This window comes from Talpa europaea (assembly GCF_964194135.1).
Source record: "Talpa europaea genome assembly, chromosome: 1".
NCBI lineage: Eukaryota > Metazoa > Chordata > Mammalia > Eulipotyphla > Talpidae > Talpa > Talpa europaea.
This window is the reverse complement of record NC_140073.1, coordinates 21,071,322-21,091,578: the sequence shown is the minus strand read 5'-3', so window position 1 is coordinate 21,091,578 and position 20,257 is coordinate 21,071,322. Positions and strand designations below refer to the sequence as shown.

Genomic DNA, 20,257 nt, shown 5'->3' with positions numbered 1-20,257 from the left:
TCTCTACTTCACATTTTTGATAGTACCTTTTTTTGTTTCAAAGGAAATAGTAAAAACCACGCTAAAGGTGAAGTCAGAAGCTTAAAGAAGAACACTAAATCATCTCCCTACTTTGTAATTAAAAGGATTACTTTTTATACCCAATAAAGTAGTAACTACATACCATAGAAAGTCTGTATTCATATATGGGGGTGTGGGTGAGTTGGTTATAATAATCCTTTTTTTGTTGTTGTTAACATTTCTCAAGGCACTTTTATTATCCATTATCTTATTTGATCTCCTCAACAGTCCTGCTGGGGGACAAATGTCCCCCTTCTATACCCAGAGAGCTAACTGGGCCACAGAGGGGGCTAGGATTTGCTGGAAGACCTTCAGCTACCCCAACCAGGGCCCGTGGGCCTGCTGTGCCCACCCTGAGGGCCCTATCCCTGCAGCCTCTTGCTGGGTCAGAGACACTGATCTTTCCTCACAAGCCTGGGTGAGCTCAAGTGAACTCTGACTCACTAAGGGTTAAGCCACATAAACTCTTTTATGAGTAGTAACCATTTACTGTGCCCTGTAAAAAATGGGCCCCTCACCATGCTGGCTGCTTTCCCTAGGAAAGGGGGAGCCAGCAGGGAGCAGCTTCTGGACGGAGGCGGGCCAGCCTCTTGGGAGCCAGGGGGCCATGGGGTACCTGCAACCTGGTAGTGGCTTCTCTGTGGGCTGGAGTAGCTCTGGATGAATCCAGAGGGTGGTGATGAGAACTGCTGTGTGCCGGAGCAAAGGGCCTGTGGGCGGGGGTCGCCAGCAGGGAAGAGGCCCTCACTGTTCTGTGACACTCACTGACTTCTTTCTCACTACCTGCTAAACATTGTGTATACGAGCTCATTTGATCCTCATGGCCCTTTGAGTTTGGGGTGCATCTCACTGTGCAGGTGGGGAAAGTGCAGAGCAGAGAGTTGTTGGCCCACCAGACTTGGAACTTGCTCTAGGTCATGCATAGCAAGCAGGGAACTGGGATCTGAGTTCACATTTCCTTGATCCCAAAACCTCACCCCACTCTGCCTTCTGGCTTTGGGGAAGAGATAAGCAGAAGCCCTGCACCAGCAGAAGAGGTAGCCCTGGAGGCAGATCCTTGTGAAAGAATTTCAGGATTTCAGGGAAACCTTTCCCTCCCAACCACCCCAGCACCCCTGCAACTCCCTCCTCCCCCCATTACCCTCCCAGCCTGGAAGGCTAATCCCGCCAAGCAGAAGGGCTGGGCTCTGAGCTTCAGCCCTCTCAGGGTTAAACAGTAACCTTTCTACCGCTTGTGGTTGAGCAAATTGGGAGGAACATGCCCAGCCTTGAGCAAACAGGAGATGGGGCCATGGCCCCCTCCCTCCCCCAGTCTTGAGGTTTTCTTCTGCCTTGAAGTCCCCCATCTGATTTTCTAACTTAGGGCAATTGCTCTAGAAAGCTGAATGGGATAAAAACCTAGTGATTATGAAAAAAGAAAGGTCTGACTTGCATTGGTTGTCCTTCTCTGAGGGTGAGACTCAAGGAAGTTTCTGGAAAGGAATGTAGTCACCTTCTTTAAATTTGTGCATGGGGAAACTGAGGCCCATGGTTGTTGTGGTTCAAGTTTTCCAGAGGTAGTGACCCTCCTTATTGTAACATCTGCCATGTAGTCACACCCTGCTTTGTGCCAAGCGCTGGAGGTAGAGAAACTCAATCTCCAGGCAGCACACAGTAGGTTAGATGATCTGTCTTTGCATATGAGAAAACTTGAGATTCAGAGAGGTTAATGACTTATCAGAGTTAGGACTCACCTTAGTAAGTGGTAGCGCCTGGAATCATCCTCAGCTCTTTTTAGCTTTGAAACTGATTCCACCGTATAGAATCTGAATCTCCCATCTCCCCACCCTGTGATCCCTCACTGTGCAATGCTCATCATCCCCACCCTATGGTCCCTTCTCTGTCTTCCATTTAGGCTGGATTCAGTCCTGATGATTTGCCAAGTAACTACGATGGTATTAATTATCATTATAAATGCTCCTGTCTAGCCCAGTTCAACTCATAATCACTGCTCTATCCCGGGGATCTAGCACAGTGCCCCACCTATCAGAGGGCTGAAAAATGTGTTGAATCAGTGAAGACATGAATACATTTTCATGCCTTTCCCAGATCCTTTGTCTCACCTCTCAGGTCCCACATAGAATCAAAGGACCAGTAGCTAAGTTAGAGGAAGGGGTACTGAGGGCTGCAACTGCTCTGGGGGAGCAGTTTCAAACTTGTGGATAAAGGGGGACACTCAGGGATGCAAGATTTCCCCAGAACTGGTAGAAAACTTTTCCATGATCTGCTGCAATGAAACTAGCCTCCTCTCCCCAACCCCCACATTTTAGAAAGAGCAACTTACCTTTGGAGACCCTGGGTAAATATTCAGTTGCTTTCTGGAAACAAGTTACTTTTCTTTGGAAGGACTGAGCACCATTCTGGGGCTGCAGTCCGAGAGGTGGAGGCTACCCAGCGAGAGCACTGCAGGCACTGGAGGGCTGAAGAGAATATTTCTAAGGGGTAAATTGTTTGCATTATTTAAAAAATCCAAACAGGCCCATCGAAGAGAGGATCTGCTCCTGGGTACTTTACTGGGAAAATGGGTTCTCAGATTGACAAAGTCCCCTTGAGGTCAACTTTGAAGCTGCCAGATGTCTCAAGGGGAAGGGAAAGCCAGTCATGATTCTTACCATGGAGGAAGGGAAGGGACAGAGTCCTGTCTGAGAAACCAGTTGATTCTTATTATCATGGAGCTCTGCTTACATATGGCGGTGGCCCTCTGAGACCAGCCCATGCATGGCAGCTCCCTTTGCTGAAGAAACTTGCCGGGTGCTGGGTGCGGGGCTGCCGAGGTGGGTGTGCTGGGACCCCTGGGCACCTGATTTCAGGTTAGGGTTCTCAGAAAGGTGTGGGTCTGTGCTCCCACAGGTTAGCATTTTCATTGATGCAAAAGATTGTAGGCATTTTAATGTCTGTAAAAAGAAAAAAAAAGGGAAAGAAAAGAAAAGAAAAATAATAATGAAACTTGGATGTTGGCCAGACTCGCCCTGGGAGCAGGTATTGCATTTTCTTCCCGCTTCATTCCCGATCAGAGATTATTCATTTATGAATGGGTGACTGTAAAAACTTGCCTCATGCATATGAAAATTGAACCTGGAAATTGTTAATTGCCAGTGAGTTTTAACTTTTACTGTAAGGGCTGTGGCAACATGTTTTGGGGCAATGGTTGGAAGGACAAATTTTTTTTGCTTGCTAAGTTAACTCAATAATCTCCACTCTCCAGTGACATTTGCCCAGAAGCACTGACTGAATTGGCTGTTTGATCCCCCTGCAGATCATGATTCTGGAAAGCGGCGGTGTAATGAATCTCAACCCCAGCAACAACCTCCTCCACCAGCAGCCAGCCTGGACAGACAGCTACGCCACATGCACCGGTAAGGACCCAGTGGGTGTTGGTGTCACTCCCCGGGGGGTTCACCCTTGACTTTAATTAGGCCTCACCAACCAATTTAAGAATGGAAAAACACAGATTTTATTGGGCAGGGGAAGGGAGAAAGCTCTTTGTGCTAGAATTCTCTCTAAGTCCTAGGACTCCAGACACCCATTTGAGATGCTTCATTGTGTCATCCCAATAGTCAGAATTCTGAGTTGGCAGCCTGGTGGAAAGAATGGTGGTGAGATGGGCAAAGGGAAGGCCACCTGTTGAAACTTTCAGCAGTGCTTGACTGGAAAAATCAAGATAGGAGATAAAGGGGTGTGTGTGTGTCTAGCATGGAAGAATGGAAGATGACAAGGTGAGGGTTATAGCAACTTAATTGTTCTATTTCATTTTCCAGTGACTCCCTCTGTAAGGGGAGAGGAGATTTGTTAGGGGACCAGATGCCTTCCTATAACTAGGTGGCCACCTAATTATGAGATCAGGTGCAGTAATCTAGAATCTATTGATTAGAAGTGGGAGGGCCTAGCTTTGGGGCTTATAAAGGGTTTGGTGATCAAGCCCATGGCTTACTGTAGAAGCTGAACTGAATAAAGTTGTTGCTGAATCAGGGCCCCACACCCCACTGGGATCAGGCAGACTGCTGTGTTGAAGCTGCAGTGGGCTTAAGAAGTGGGGCCTTCCCCACCTCATGCCTGCTGCCCATCATCTCACAAGAGACTCTTGCTCTTACTTTCCCTGAAAAGAGGACATGGCCTTATGGTGAGAACAGGCAGAAGCAGGAGTAGGTAGATGATGGCTGGGTTATACTCCCCAACAAGCAGCTGATCCTTGTGCCTCTCTGCCTCTTTTGATTTGGAACCAAATTCGAACCAACCAAAAGCATGGTTGAAAGTGTGAGCAGGTGACTGTCCCTTATTTGATCACCCATCCCATCAAACTGCCACCCTTTCTAGGAAGTGACATATTCTGTTGTAGGCCTTGGTTCCTCTATGGGGACTTCAAAGGAGGATTCCAAATAGGGCAGGAAGTTTCTTCCAAATGAAAGACTTTGCCATCTCCAGGCCCTTAGGCCCCTGATTAAGGCAACATTAATTTAGGGGCCACTTCTCCTTCCAGAGGCCCCAAAGCTCCTGGTCACGATCAATGGGGTGCTGGAGGCCAGTTCCAGTATTTCTCCTGGGACTTCTGACCAGTTGCCTGGGCTGTGGGGAGAATTCCAAGTCAACTTCAGACAAAAGTCTCTGGTTCTCCCAAGGCCTAAGAGACAGCACAATGAGGAACTATCCTTTAACCCAGGTGATATACAGTTGAGAGAAGAGATTATTCCAGGCCTAGCATTGGATTATTTAGAGTTGTTGCTTCTTATTTGCAAACCTAGGGTTGAACTGTCATTGCAACATGATTACTTTAAGAAAAAAATTGAAGATTGGGGAGTTGCATAAAATATATCCATCCATAAAAACTAAATAATTGGGGGGAATGGAAGCCTCTAGTCTAAGTTCTGTGTACTTGTATATTGGAATATTTCTAGGTAATTAATTTTTGAACTAGATTTTTCTAAGCCTTGCTAGCTTTCCTAGTATCTGGCTTAAGTCTGGCCATGAGGCATGAGGGTCAAGCACATACTGTGAGTGGCAGGTACTACACAGGCAGTCACCACCCTACATGATCTTGACCTCCTGCTTCTAGTGCTTCTGAGGTCTGGAAGCAATGGATGGTGTATGTGTGTGGGGGGCAGGGGTGGGGGGCGTGTGGTACAAATAAAAGTGGAATTGGGTAAAACATTCCCCCCTTCAACATCTCTGAGGGTGTGGAGGGCTAGGCCATGAGAGTTGTGGAAATCCAACCTTTTGGAACTTTTTGGCTCCTTGCCACTGAAATTGTATCCACTGACCTGGCACAAAATCACCATGTGGAAGCTTGTCAGGAATGCAGAAACTCAGACCTCACCTCAGATTTAGGGAATCAGAATCTGCATTTGAACAACATTCCCTGGTGATTCACAATCACCTCAGAGTTTGAGTAGTACTGATCCAGTGTGACCTTGAAGAAAAAACTAGGGGCTGTGTTCTTGCACTACCTTCTCCTCTGCTGATCCACCCTCGAGTCTGTGGGTGTATCTGTGTGTCATATTCAGTGGGATTTCCCTTCCTTGACCTTGGTGGATGGCAAAAGCGTCTCTCCCTTATCCCCATCCCTTTCCTTTCCTGGAAGATTGCTCATCTCTTGATTTTTGTTTTCAAGGGCACTTATGAGCTTCCAGCCCTGTTACTTGCTCTCTCTTTTCCATCCCCTCAGGTCTTTGGGCTGACTTTGTGAGGTTTCCTTAAATGAGCACAAGAGAGTCACATGCATAGATGGTTAGCCCATACTAAGTTCAGTAATATTCATTAATTTGAAGGAACTTCGCTTCTTTACTAGTACTTTAATGAACCCTCTCGTGAACGTATCTCACAACTCTGCCAGATTCCTACATTATTTCTCTTTTAACAACAACTTCTACTAAATAAATATGTAAAGATCACCTAAGATGGCAAGGTCTCTCAGGGAGTTTTTATAGGCAATCCAAAGATGAGTAAGACAGAATCCATGACCATGGGCAGACAATGTATACGGGAGAATAAGATGTTACTTAGATGGTGATGGTGCATGGGTGCATTGGTGAAGGAAATTCTGTGGGGACTACACCTGAGGGGTGGGGAGAAGCAAACATTATTTAAAAATGAACAATTATGTAAAAAATATATACATAAAAAGAAAAATTAAAAAAAGATGTTACTTACAGATCTATCAGGAAAAGCAGAGCATGACAAAAGCCATTAGGAAGAAGACCAAGCTTATCACCTGAACATTTAGGAGTCCTCACTGTAGGTTGGGGAGTCTGTGATGGCTTTATGGGGTGCAGAGTCTACGAGATGGGTAGGACTTCAGGGAGTGAGTGGGTGAAATAGAAACTGAAAGAATACCAAATAGAACAAGGGTAAAAAAATCAAGGGTCACTGAACAAATAGCTCAATGCATAGCTTGGTAGGTTTTATTTTATTTTTTTTATCCAGTTCAGTGGGAGTTAACTGGAGGTAATGGTAGGAAATGGCATGACGGTAGAAACCAGTGTGCAGCAGGGGTATATCAGCACAGTTAGCAAATGGATAATCTGGCTACTTTGAGGAGAAGCCAAGACATGATAGGGAAAAGAAATTTTTCAGTGGAACAGTGGAACAGTGACTCTCTCCCTACTCCCCTAAGAGCTGGCTAGGAAGAGGGGAGAGTTAGCAGAGTTCCTTGCCAGGGATGACAAAAGTTGGAGACCCCCAAAATTACTATTTGCTGAGATAGAGAAGTAAAAGGGACTGACAATTATATTTAATTTCTAGATTCATTTTTGGTTTAAAACTTTAAATTGTGTGTGTGTGTGTGTGTGTGTGTGTGTGTGAGAGAGAGAGAGAGAGAGAGAGAGAGAGGAGTGAGAAGAGAGAGAGAGAGAACTATTTGGGTATGGACAATAAGCTTGTAAATTGCTGAAACTCTAGCGATCTTGCTCTCTCACGGTATTCTTGGGAAGAAGGGAGTGAGCTCATGAGTATGGAACATTTCAGGTCTCCTGTCCTCACCCAGCACTCAGGATTAAAAACCATGGAGGCCATGAAGATGCACAGAGGCTAAATAATTGATCCCTCCCCCCCCACCATGATGGGAAAAGAATCACATTTCTGAGCATCTCCTTTCCAGAGGCTAGCTCATGCTCCAGCCCCCACACTGATGCCCGGGGACTGTGGTCATGTTTCCCATGACATCTGGCAGCCAGTGAGCATCCTCTGCCCAGAAACAACCACACTTCACTCACAGGACTGCCTCCTGTTTTACAGTTTCCAGTGGGTTTTTCGGAAGCCAGTGGCATGAAATCCATCCTCAGTACTGGACCAAGTACCAGGTGTGGGAATGGCTCCAGCACCTCCTGGACACCAACCAGCTGGATGCCAGCTGCATACCTTTCCAGGAGTTTGACATCAATGGCGAGCACCTTTGCAGCATGAACTTGCAGGAGTTCACCAGGGCAGCGGGGACCGCAGGCCAAGTCCTCTACAGCAACTTGCAGCATCTCAAGTGGAACGGTGACTATCTTTCTCCTTACCCGCTGAGGAGCTGGCCAGGAAGAGGGGAGACTAAGCAGCCAGTAGGGTTCCTTGTCAGGGATGACAAAAGTTGGATACCCCCAAATTACTATTTCCTTAGAGAGGGAAGTAGAAGGGACATGAGAGAAAAGGCGTGAATAAGCCAAGGGTGTAAGGTATGTCTAATTGCTTATGAACACCATTGTAACTTAATTCCCTCCTCGTGGTTAATTTCCAAGCAGACAAGGGGCTAGCTGGGTAGTCACAGAATACTCACTACTCTCAGAATCTCTTCATTCCCTTGCAAATGTTTGTTAAAATCATCATAGTTTTTTTTTTTTTTTAACTTCTAGACCTAGGTTCTAGAATATTTGCAAAATTTGGTCCATGTGAGTGTTTGGAGGGAGAAGGCTCATAGCAGATTCTTTAAAGTTCTGTAACCCCCAAATGGGGCTATACCTAGTGGTCTGGATACATGGGTGTTTCTGCAATGATTTTGGAACTGGTGGAATTGGTGCTGTCCCAGAACCCTAAATGTATTGGGGCCTCACCTAACATACCAGCCACTGTACCAAACACTGTCCATTGGTGACCATTTATTCACACATGCACACATCCTATGCTGGCTTGTAAGACGTAGCAGGATAAAGGAGAGTTGTCTTGTCTACATCACGCCAGATTTGTCTATGTTAGCAGAACTGTTTGGGCAAGTGGCTGGGTCTTTGGGAATAGGCATTCCAAGGCTGTGAACCAGATTCAGACCCTGAGAGGGGCTATCAACACTGAGGAGGATCCACTCCGGCTGGAGCTGGCAGCTGTGGCAGCCATATTGGATGACCTCATTCAGCTCCTGGCACTTCCTTCTTCCCACAGAGGTGGTTGCTCATTTTTCTTTTACTAGAACCAAACCAAACAAGTCTCTATAAATAACCCCAGGAATCTTCAGAAAGAGCAGACTTACACTTGAAGAATTAAAAATATTTGCATCCCCACCTCCAATTAAATCCATTCCTTTAAAGCTTTGCTCTGATTGAAGCCTGAGGTTGGGAGGCTTGGGAGGTGCTGTGACCATCTTTGACCTTCCATGACTTGTTTGGCCCCAGTGCATGCTGCTGTTGCTTCAGCACCTAATGACCAGGTTTCCCACCTTTATTTTGTTGTTTGCCTTTCTTGGGTAGCTATTCCATTAATTTACATTTATGAACTTACTTACACTAAGCACGCTAAATGAATTGATTCATTTAATGACCTTACAAGAAAATAAATATTGTACCCATCTTACCGATGGGAAAACTGAAGGTCAAGAGAGGTCTGCTCCTGAGATATTCATAATCTGGGGAGGAAGAACATGCTAAGCTCATTTAAATATATATGTGTGCCTCTACTTAGGATACATCTAGAAAGGAGTTGCAAGGCATAAATAAGGGAAGACTGCTGATTTATGAAGACAACTCTCATAGACTGGATCTGATCAAGATGGGTTTGATTAAATTTAGCATCAAAGAAGAATGAAGCTAGTTAAATTAAGATAGTTTTCCTTAAATTTCTTTTTCATCTTTCATCATATTTTAGTATGAGAAAGCACCTTAGAACCTCTTCTTTTTTCAAAGATTGATTTATTTATACAAGAACTGGGGTACAGGCCAGATGCGCAGGAGGGTGAGAGGATTCACCAGAGACAGAGCGGGGAACAGAACAGGCAGACTGACAAAGTACACTGCTGAGGGGAGCAGCTGGCATGACAGGAGAGGTCTGCACTCCATGTGGGACCCTCGCTGGCCGGCGGGGATAGAACCGGTGCTGCAGAGGCAACGGACAGCTTCACAGCATTGCACTCAACAGCCTGCGCCACCAGTGGAGGCCCACCTTAGAACCTCTTTAATGACTTTATCTAATTAGATTCCCTTACATGTACAGATACGCAAACCAAGATCCAAAAGGTAAAGTATCTTGCAGTTTTTAGTGGAGGACTAGTCTTGTGATTTCTGAAGTTCTATTTCTACCCTATAAGACGCTATCTCCACACACTTCCAAATAATTCCATCTGATGTGGGAGTACTAGCCTAATGGTTTTCTTGGCAGTTGCTCCAGTTGCAGATGCTAAAGGGGCCCCCACCCCCCAACATAAACAAATAGCGATAATCAGGCGGCTGCATGGGCAGAAATTCTTCCAAGAAACCAGCCCTATCTTTATTTAAGCATCAAATTTTGGCTTCATCTCGGCCCACTCTGACTTTCCAAAACCATTCTTAACAGGCCAATGCAGCAGTGACCTGTTCCAGTCCACACATAATGTCATAGTCAAGACCGAACAAACCGGTGAGTAGTAGCTTGTGAAGAGAGTCAATTTGATGTGCTGAGCTCTGGAAAGGACCATCCGCGGCAAGTGCAGAGAGGGTGTGGGAGCAGGATAAAGCCAGTGTTTTGGCAGGAAATCCAAGGAGGCCTCTTCTCTGACTGTTTCCATTGGGCTACCCCATCCTGAGACTAATTTCTTGCCCTTGGGACTGTGACTGCCAACTAGTTTTGATTTCTAGATTGATGGTGAACCTAGTTCTGCCTCATTTCTTTGCTTCCCAACACTGATAGGGCCATTGTCTAAGGTCTTGTCCACAAACTGTGAGAAATGCAGAATCCAAGTGGGTCTCCTTCTCACCATGAAGACAATGAGGGGATTGAACTTGGCTAAGTTAAGAGCAGCAAGGAAAGAGAAGAGAAAGGGTCAGTGTCTCCTCCCTTAGTGGGAGTGTTTCACACAGGGAGAAGAGAAGAACTTGCTATTGTAATTCCTGTAGCTTCTGGAACCCTGGGAGCTTCTGCAGGGATATCCAAAGGCAGCTTCAGAACCCAGCTCCTGCCTCAATTGTGTTTTTAGCAAAGGACACTATTCTGGGTTTGAGAAGGATCTTCAGTTACCCAGGAACTTTCTTTCAGTCAGTTGGACTTCCAGGGGCTATGGGTGGTGGTGATGGTGGTTCAGTAACTGCCTCAAGAAATGAGGCCCTGGGGCCTTGTACCAATCAAACCTCCTTGCTTTTTTACCTTGGCATGTTGCCTCCCAGCCTAGGGGGTGATGCACAAGACCCCCGAAGTCTGCTGGCCATGGTAAAACCATGCAGCTGCCGCTACTCCAGGGCCCTCTCTGTGCCCACACCAGTGGGATTGTGAACCATGTGGGTTGAGTTTGCCACAGGCTTCTCTGAAAACTGTGTGCCAGTCACTGAGGACAGAATTTGACCTAAGGGTGACTTGTGAGTCACTCAGAGCCAAAATTGGCCTCATGCAGTTATTTAATCTTTTATAAAGGGGGTAGTCTACAATTATTAAGGAAAAAACAATAACTGCTAAGCATGTTGATTAAGTTTTCCTAGCTCTGCCCTTTTCCCCAAAGACCAGGGTTAAGATACCTCGATGGTTTGTGCTTTATGGGTCAAACTGCCCTAGAGGTGGACATGGGACTTGGGTCAGAGGAGAATGTCCCCCCACCCCCTCCATGACTCAACAGACAGCCCCACTGGAGGAGCCAGGGTGGTATTGGAGAGGTCCCAAATGACTTGATAATTCCTCCTTGACCATCCAGACATTCTTGTGTTGCCAGTTCAGTAAAGCTGAGCTGAAGGGCGGAGAAGGAGGTCCACCCTGGGAGGAGAAGAAGAGGCTCATAGAGGGGCCAACACCCCCAAACCTTTTTGGTTCAGTTTGTTTTCAGAGACAACAACAGGTGTACGAGGTGACCCAACAAGGAGAAAGGGTGTAACCCCAAGAGACTGGGCTTGGGGTGCCCAAACACGTAGCTATTAGTTAAAATACCAGCTAAATCCCTATGTCGTAAACAGGACTTAGCCAGTGAGTCAGGTTTTATGCCATTTATCTGTAAAAACAAAATGCAACTTGGCCAGTAGCTTACCACCCAGGCCCTGACATTTGGAACCTGGGTAGGAGAGGAGCTGAGGGCAGCTTCAATCTGTGAAGAGGAGAAAGCAGGAAGTTCCTGCCGGGGACAAGGTGTGAGCTCCTGCCAGATCTTACAGCTCTTGGCCAGCCAGGAGAGAAAATGCTGCTGTTGGAGACCAGCCCAGATCTGGGGGTTGTGTAGGAGTTAAGCTTCATTTGGGGTAGGTGGTGGGGAGTTTCCTTAGAATGTGAAATCTGACAAGTCAATCAGCGTGAGATGTACTTACCTAGCAGGAGAGGGAGGGAGGGAGGGAGAGAGAGAAAGAGAGAGAGACAGAGACAGAGAGAGAGAGAGAGAATAAATAAGAGTTTCTTCTTGAAGATGAAGTAATGGGGCCTGATTCCTAAAAGTTATTTGTTCATTTGGTAACTCTCTCCTCCCCTTCTCCTGATTTGTTTTGGGAATTTTCTTTCACTTCTAAGCTAATGGAGTAACCCTGGAGGGAGGGGACTGTCAACTTGAGAGAATATCTCTAGTTGAAACAATGAAGACACTGTGATAAAACTGACTAGATCTTTTCTGAAATGGGAAATGATACTCATTAATCATGAATTTATTTGTCCTTAAGAAGGTGGGTTTTTTCCTAGTGTAAAAATACTAAACTGATTTTACAGTGGAATGCAAGACAATTCCAAGTTCCTGAACCCACCCTGTGCCAAGTATGGATAGAAAATTCCCGGGGACCCTGGTGATAGGTCATGGGTGAATGGGGGGGGTGGGAATTTCACGGGGACTATAACCAAGATGAAAATGCATACATTGTGCAAAAATGAAAAAGGATGTAAAATTATATAAAATAAATAATAAATAATTTAAAAATCTTACAATAATGGAATAATTCTTTTTTTTTTTTTTGGTGGGACCCTCATCGGCGGCCGGGGAACGAACCTGCGCCGCAGAGGCTGCAGGCAGCCTCACAGCCCAGCGCTCAACCGCTGCGCCACCAGGGGAGGCCCATAATGGAATAATTCTTTAAAAAAATTTAAAAAAAAAAAGAAAATTCCTAGGAAGATAGAGCCCTCACTTGCCTAAAAATGCAACAAGTGCAGAACCCATGGATGAACATAGCAAAGTCTGTTTCCTCATAACACTGGAAGAAAAATAGAATAACTTTATAAAGTAACAAGTGGCTGAAGCAGAGTTTTATTCCTTCTTTTGGAGGTTCCCCTACCCCATCTTTTGACAAACATTGTTTTAGAAAAGCAAACTCTTTACCCAGGGGGAAATATGGCTGATGATTCCCATTTTCTGTCCTTTGTAGAACCTTCCATCATGAACACCTGGAAAGAAGAAAACTATTTATATGACACCAACTATGGTAGCACAGTAGGTAACTAACTCCCAAACACTTAAGGCTCTTTTACATTCTTATTGTGTCTAATAGCCATGAAGTTGTATTGAAAGGAGGAGATTTTTACTATATTTTGCCTTTGCATTGTATAGATTTGTTGGACAGCAAAACTTTCTGCCGGGCCCAGATCTCCATGACAACCCCTGGTCACCTTCCAGTTGGTGAGTTGCCCTGACCTCCAAGATTGAGCGTGTCACATGCAAATGCTCACTGAGAATTGACGAGAATGACCCACATCCTATGTTGTTGGTTTGCTGGTGTCCTTCAGAGGAACAGAGTTTTTAATAAAGGTCTGCTTTTGAGCCAATGGTTGTATACTCAGAATGACTGGCAAGGATGGCTCTAGGCAGAATGTTTGTGTCATATAAATTAAGTCATTCTCTTGTGATAACAAAAATTCGCTTTTCAACAAAATCTTGCTCTTGGGAAATTAGCTGATAAGATTATTCATTCCTGAATGTGAGGGAAGCTATCAACAAACTATATTTGGTTTTAGAGAAAAAATGTCTAATAGGCATTTCAGAGGTCAGTGAACTATGGTGATGGGTAGAGGGTCTTTGGGTGGAGGGGAAGCAGTTAGAAATTTCCAGAACCTGGGAATCACATTCTATTGTCAGTTTTTCAGTCTGATCCTGATGACTCATCAGGACTCTCCATCTGTCAGACTACCTGCACTTTGAATTAGGGTCACGTCAGTTGCATTTGGTAAAGAGTGGATGTGACTGGGGGCTGTCAGTGACTCTCAGCCAAGGCTACGCTGAGTCACAGGATGTCTGATGGGATTATGGAGAGGAGTTTTCATGTGATATGCCCCATTACCCCCCCATAAACAGGTATATTAACACGAAGCATGTGGGACTGAGTACACTGGGGAGGTAGTTGGAGGATTTGTATTGTCCCTTCATCTGGATACAAATTTGTGGATCTGTTTGGGTCCATAAAATGGGGCTTACACCTGTCACAAGAGAATTTCTCATTTCCTGGAATTGAATTTGGGACAACTTCAGAACTGGGATTTAAATGGTTCCCTGTGAAAGAAAGCATATAGTCGAACAACAACTCTTCCATTTTCTCTCTCTTAGTCTTTTTTTTTTTTAATTGTCTTTGTTAAGTATGTTTTTGAGAAGTGAAATAATGAAAATCTTTGGTTTGAGGTTTTTTTTTTCGGGTCAAGCCCCTTGAATGAGACATGGCTGGGAGCCAGTGTAAATGCTTCTGGAATTAAGGTTAAGAACTGAGACTGATTCATTTCTGCACTTCCCCCCACCTCCAAAGGCCCATAGCATTATGTGTCACACTAAGTATTTGTTGAAATTAGGAAATAGATCAAATACTGGAGAGGCTCCACGGTATATTTGCCATTCCGGGAGAACTGAGCCAATTGGGATAAAATTTCTGTGGCAATCATTACTACCCAGTCATCACCGAATGTTCCAGAGCTAAGGAAACCACCACTGTCACCCTATGACTTCCTTTCACACTTCCTAAGGTGTTGCCTGTTCTCTGGCTATGGCAAAAGATTCCAACTAAGAATAAAGTTGAACCAACCACTTCCTGAGCCTCAGGGATTGTTAGGTCTTGTTGCAGCTGGGAAACCCAAAAGTCATAATCCCAGTTCTACTGCCCTCAGAGCCAGGCCACCGTTCCCTATCCTGTGTCCTGACAACCTTCTAGAATCTCAGAACCAATGGGGGCCAGTTTCTGCTTTCATATTTGCAGTAATAAGGGACTCATCTCTTGAGTCAGCCTGTTCTGTTTTTAAATAATTCTTCTTAAAATTATTTTTGGATTTACAAATCTGCTTTCCTCCACCTTCCTTGATCCTTGTTTTTGTCCTTCCCCACCTCCGTCCCTATCCTGCAATTATATCACAGGCTGGAAAATGAGATAAGCAACCCAGGTCCTCTATCAGAATTATTGCTTAAAGAATCAATTCAGTATCAGGGGTTGGTAAATTTTTCTCAGGAACAGCTCCATTGGCATAGCTAAAGAAAGCCTTTTATGAGTCACCTCCTTTCAAAATAGTTTATTCTCTACTTGATGGGACAGAAACTCCCCCTCACCCCCCACCCCAAGTCATTGGTCATTTATCTGAGTCTTCAAGTTTCAAGCTCCCATTAAAGAGTGCAGTTAAATATCTTTCTATGTTTTAATGCATGTTACAAGCTGAGCCAAGGCGAGGCCCAACATAAACTGATGCCCTCTGTGATAAACACAGGTGGGGAAGCGGGCTTTGTTTTGATTTCTCTGTCATCTGCCCATTTCATAAAATGGCCGCCGCCAGTGTTCCTGATCTGCCCGATAGTCCTCAAGCCAATCACGCCAACTCAGGCTTGATGTGTTTATTCACTGACTTGTTGAGCCTAAAGCTAGGGTGGCACGGTCTATTATAACACTGAAATTTGTATATCCCGTAAAGAAATGGCTCACAGCTGAATCATATGCAAATGCTTCTAATCTTCGCTTCTTGTGAAGCAGCTTAGCTGAAGTCATACTCTGGAACCTGCATCATAAACCTGTGGCTTTTTGTTGCCCCTGCCCAGACCAGACCTTGGCCTGAGGTGCCTCAGGAGCAGGGCAAGAGAAAGCCAAGCTGGACAACTTCCCCAGAGCAAGCCATTATTTTATAAGAGTGAATCACTTAACCACATGGCTAACTTCAAAGGTTTTGACTTTTATTTTGGGGTGAGGAGAAGACAGAGGGGGGAGAGGCTATCATATTAAAGTGAGGTTTCAGATCAAAAGCTTTTCGAGCTGAGACAGTCATTCATTCCACAGCTTGGCCCTGAACACTGGGGACAGGGAGAGGGGACCAGTACAAATCTCAGGTTGTTTTTTTTTTTTTCATGGAAACATTTGTTGGTTTGGTCTTTCCTTGACTGGAAAGAGGTCTAGCTGGGGTAAATGATTGACACCTCAGAGATATAATTCACTCACAGTCTATCTGGTGAGGTTTTTTTTAATCTAGAGTTTGTGTACTCCTTAGTGAGTCACAACCCCCTGAAATTGTTTACAGTCTTACAAGTGTACACCTGTGTGCATTTTTCCAGGGAGAGGGCCCAAGGTTTTCCTCTTATTCACAAAGGTACATTAACCCAAAGTATTTGATTCTAAATCAGCTTAGAATCCATAAACAATGATTGAGGCCAAACAGTGGAGGGTTTTTCTGAACTCAACCCTGGCTCTGAAATAATGGCTCTGCATCCCTCCTGGAAGCCATTGGTAAATGAGCTTTGCTTGTGGCCTGCTGGGTAAATGCCACTCTTTGTCTGCAGAACAACGTGGCCCTGTCAGAGTGATGTATCACTTGGAAACCGGGGTAGGTGCCAGACCTGTCGCAATATTGTCACATCCTGATGGGATGTTGCAACCTCACCCTGAAACCTGAAGGGAGGGAAAGTGGAGTCTCCTTGCATTTCCTGTGAATTTGTCCCTTCAGATTTCAGAGAAACCCAAGTCAGGTGCAGGCCCTCCTGCTGACAATGCCAAGGGAGAAACTTCCAACGAGAATGAATAGTTGCTTTTCTGACCAGATCTTATTAAATCCCCCTTCTCCATTTTGCCATGGCTTTGGAAGAAACTGCTGGAGAAGCTGAGTGATGAGATTGAACAGTGGGTTCATACCCACTGGAAAATAGAGCCATCCAACTGGAATGACTTTCCTACTAACCAACCGTATACCTGAACCTGACTCTTGGCAGGGAAGATGTTTATGAAATCCATCATGTGCCACCATCTTTGGACACAGCATAGAATAGTGATGATGAATAAAGCTTCTGGGTTCAAGCTGTTTGTGTCCACACCCTGGCGTACTTTACAGGCTGTGTGACTTTAGACAAGTCATTTGACCTCTCTGTCTCGGCTCCTCACTATAAACTGTGGATCATAAAGTGCCCACCTTGAAGGATTATTGTGTGAATCAAATAAGGTGATTCATGTAAATTGCTTAGCATAGTGCCTGGTACATAGTAAGTGCTCAATACACAGGACCTTTCTTCTTAACCATTTTAATTAGGAATTAATGGTTACTCAAACTTTTTGAATAATGGATAATGCTTGACAACAGATTAAGTACTGTGGACCCTCTCCCTTGGTACGTGCTTTGGGTCAGTCCAAAATGTCCTTGAAGAACCCATGTAGGTCATGAACTCTTTGTGAGAAAGCCCTGACATAGAAGAGATGTGCTTACTTACCCATCGGGAATCACTTGTGTTTAGGGACTACTTGGTGTTAAAATTAGAGGATTTTTGATTGTGGGATATTTTGGGGGTACGATCAGCCTTGGTTCTCCCAATACCCCAAGTGCCCATTCACACACATACATGTATACATGCACCTTACTAGATCATTTAGTTTTGTTTTTAAGAAGTTTTATTTCATACTATTCAGCAATCAAAAAAGATAAACTCATGCCATTTGCAGCAACATGGATGGAGCTAGAAGGAATTATGCTCAGTGAAATAAGTCAGAAGGAAAAAGAAAAATATCAGATGGTTTCACTTATAGGAGGAATATAGGGGAACCAAATAATGCATGGGGGAAAAATAATAACAATACAAAATACTACAAAACTGAACAAAACCAACCAGTCAATCATAAACCAGAGACATCCTGCAGGGAAGGAGGAGGGAGAGGGATTGGAGGGAGGGAGGAAGGACCAGAGGGGACTATGGTGGTGATGGTGCACGGGTGCACTGGTGAAGGAAATTCTATGGGAACTACAACTGAGGGAGGGAAGCAAACATTGTTTAAACATGAACAATGATATAAAATATATATAAATAAAAAAATAAAAAATAAAAGCTAAAGAACCTTTGTTTGAAAAAAAAAGTTTTATTTCATTGCTTCATCATTTGCTTTTTTAACAAGAAGCACAGATCTGCTTCTGTCATCTCTCTGGTGATAGTCACAAGGGTTGCCATAATGAATCATTTGTTAACCTAATCTGTGTTTCCATAGTCCACCGTGGCCCTCTATACTGACTCAGGTCAGTCAATGGTCTCTTTGTCAGGCTGATTAAAATGTAACTTGCATGCCAAAAAAAGGCACTCCTCAGGCTTAAAAGCCATCATTCTTTGTTATTAATGTTTACATTTTTGCATTATGTAAAAAAAAAAAAAAACAAGCCCTTTCAATGACCTAAATCCTTCAATGACTCTACATCTTTCTCAGAATAGAAGCTCAAATGCTTAAAACACTCAAAGAGGCCTTAAGATCTGAACCTCAGGTCCTATCCTCTGATTCTCACTGCCATACTGGCTTCCTTGCATGGTGGGCTGCCAAGCACACACACATATGCCTTAGGACATTTGCATTTATTGTTCTTATTCACGGAAGGCTTTTCCAAGAGCTTGCTACATCGCTAGCTCCTTGATAGCCTTCTGATTCCTAATCAGACAGATCTTCAATGACCACCTCATTTAATATTGCAGATCACTCTCATCCTCCATTTTTCAATCCCCTGCAAAATTTTTCTCCATAGCACTTGGCATCTCTGTTTGCCAGAGACCTGATCAATGCCAGACATGTGCTCAATAAATGTTGGTTGAATGTGGATAAATGAATGAAAATGATAACTTTAGGAGAGAGGTAAATTAATAGACTCTGATTTTTCTCTCTAGCAGAGTCCCCTGATATGAAGAAAGAGCAGGACCACCCGACAAAATCCCACACTAAAAAGCACAGTAAGTTGATTGACTTTGAGAAGGCTCTTGACCCCTTCCTTCAAGTTGGGCTAACTGGAGGCTACTAATTTTTTTGAAAATACCACTTCTGCTTGTGACTAGGATGAGAAAATAGAGATGTCAGTTGCTCAAAGTAACCCCCTCTGCAGTGTGAAGGTCTAATGAATATTTCCTTTTCATTCTGTTTGCTCTAAAACTGAGACACCTGGTTAATAAACTCAAAGGCAGGAGATCGGGGATTTCCCTCTCTCCAGAAAAAGCTGTGGGAAGAAACAGCTGAGATATAATTTTGTCTTTTGTTGAATGTTGACTTCCTACCTATGTGGAGTTATTGTTCCAAAAAATGACTGTTCATTCTTAAGATTCAACAGTGTTCCCAGGGAATATTATTTCCCCCAATAGTAAAACCTTATGAAAATATATGAAATACCAGAGACATGGAGCTAGGGCAGGCATAGAAAGAAATCAAGAACGTTAAATTGAGAAATGATAGGGATTGGACATTTTATTATTTGCTACTCCTCCGCATCCACAGAACTGAGTTAATGCAGTCCTTTGAATGGTTGGGGCAGTGAGGGAAGGGCAGTCACAAGTCCAGTGGGGGTAAAATTAGATTTGGTTGCTAATTGCCCAACCACTTCGAGACCCCTCTGCCCACTATATTATAGGAGTTAAAATTTTACAGCCCTATTGATGGACATTTGGCTAAAATATGTTGCTGAGTGGGAGTGATTTAATTAGTTGAGATACTAAATTAAAGTGATTGAAAGTTGTTCTTTGAGAAGTGACAAATTGAAATAAATCGTAAGCAGTTTGTCAGTATTTAGAAGTTATTCCCCTGGCATCAGAGGCCTAAGGCCTATGGCATAGGTTTGGTTTTGCTGCTTGTTACGTGTGTGACCCTTGTCAAATTTGTTCAATTTGGTCAAGTCAAATTCTTGTGCCTCCGTTTCTTGAATTGTAAAGTAAAAACAAACAAACAGTTTGGGAATTCTGTGGTCTGGATCACTGTTGGGTAGAGAAAATGTTCTACTTCTACGCCTCCTCTGTCCCTGCTTTGCGGTGACTTGGCCATTAATAAAATCCTTTTTGACGATTCCTCAGATCCCCGAGGGACTCACTTATGGGAATTCATCCGGGACATCCTCTTGAACCCAGACAAGAATCCAGGGTTAATCAAGTGGGAAGACCGGTCTGAGGGCATCTTCAGGTTCTTGAAATCAGAAGCCGTGGCTCAGCTATGGGGGAAAAAGAAAAACAACAGCAGCATGACTTATGAGAAACTGAGCCGAGCCATGAGGTGAGGCATTTCCGGTCTCCACACAAAATAAGGCCTCCCCCATCCCCCTTCCTTATGGTCTGACAGCCCCCTCATGAATGTCCTCTGTTACAGATATTACTACAAAAGAGAAATTCTGGAACGTGTGGATGGACGAAGACTAGTATATAAATTTGGGAAGAATGCACGCGGGTGGAGAGAAAATGAAAACTAAAGCTGCCAACACTTTGAACACAAGCCCCAACTCACCCCAAATGCCAGCAAACCAAGAACTCCTGGACGTAAATATTTCAAAGACGACTTTTCTCTGATATTTATGTACCACGAGGGGAAAAAAATCTACTTCTAACGGGAAGAAGGAACACTACAGTTGAAAAATTTTGTTACTTTGAAGTATGTCCTATATGGGGAACAAA

General features: G+C 44.2%; 1 protein-coding gene across 4 annotated transcripts; it reads left to right on the top strand.

The window, feature by feature from the left end:
- Positions 1 to 3,358: 3,358 nt before the first annotated feature.
- Positions 3,359 to 20,055, top strand: EHF (ETS homologous factor; the record flags this gene model as incomplete). 4 transcript variants are annotated; one of them, XM_084229146.1, is made up of 8 exons in its annotated part: positions 3,359 to 3,455; positions 7,327 to 7,572; positions 9,829 to 9,891; positions 12,789 to 12,857; positions 12,971 to 13,039; positions 18,503 to 18,562; positions 19,667 to 19,862; positions 19,956 to 20,055. In XM_084229146.1, the coding sequence occupies 8 exons, from the start codon at positions 3,359 to 3,361 to the stop codon at positions 20,053 to 20,055; spliced, it is 900 nt and encodes a 299-aa protein (XP_084085272.1). The 4 variants fall into 4 exon arrangements, with proteins under 4 accessions (XP_084085272.1, XP_084085271.1, XP_084085274.1 ...); XM_084229145.1 differs by having other exon boundaries at positions 18,500 to 18,562; XM_084229148.1 differs by lacking the exon at positions 12,971 to 13,039.
- Positions 20,056 to 20,257: the final 202 nt, after the last annotated feature.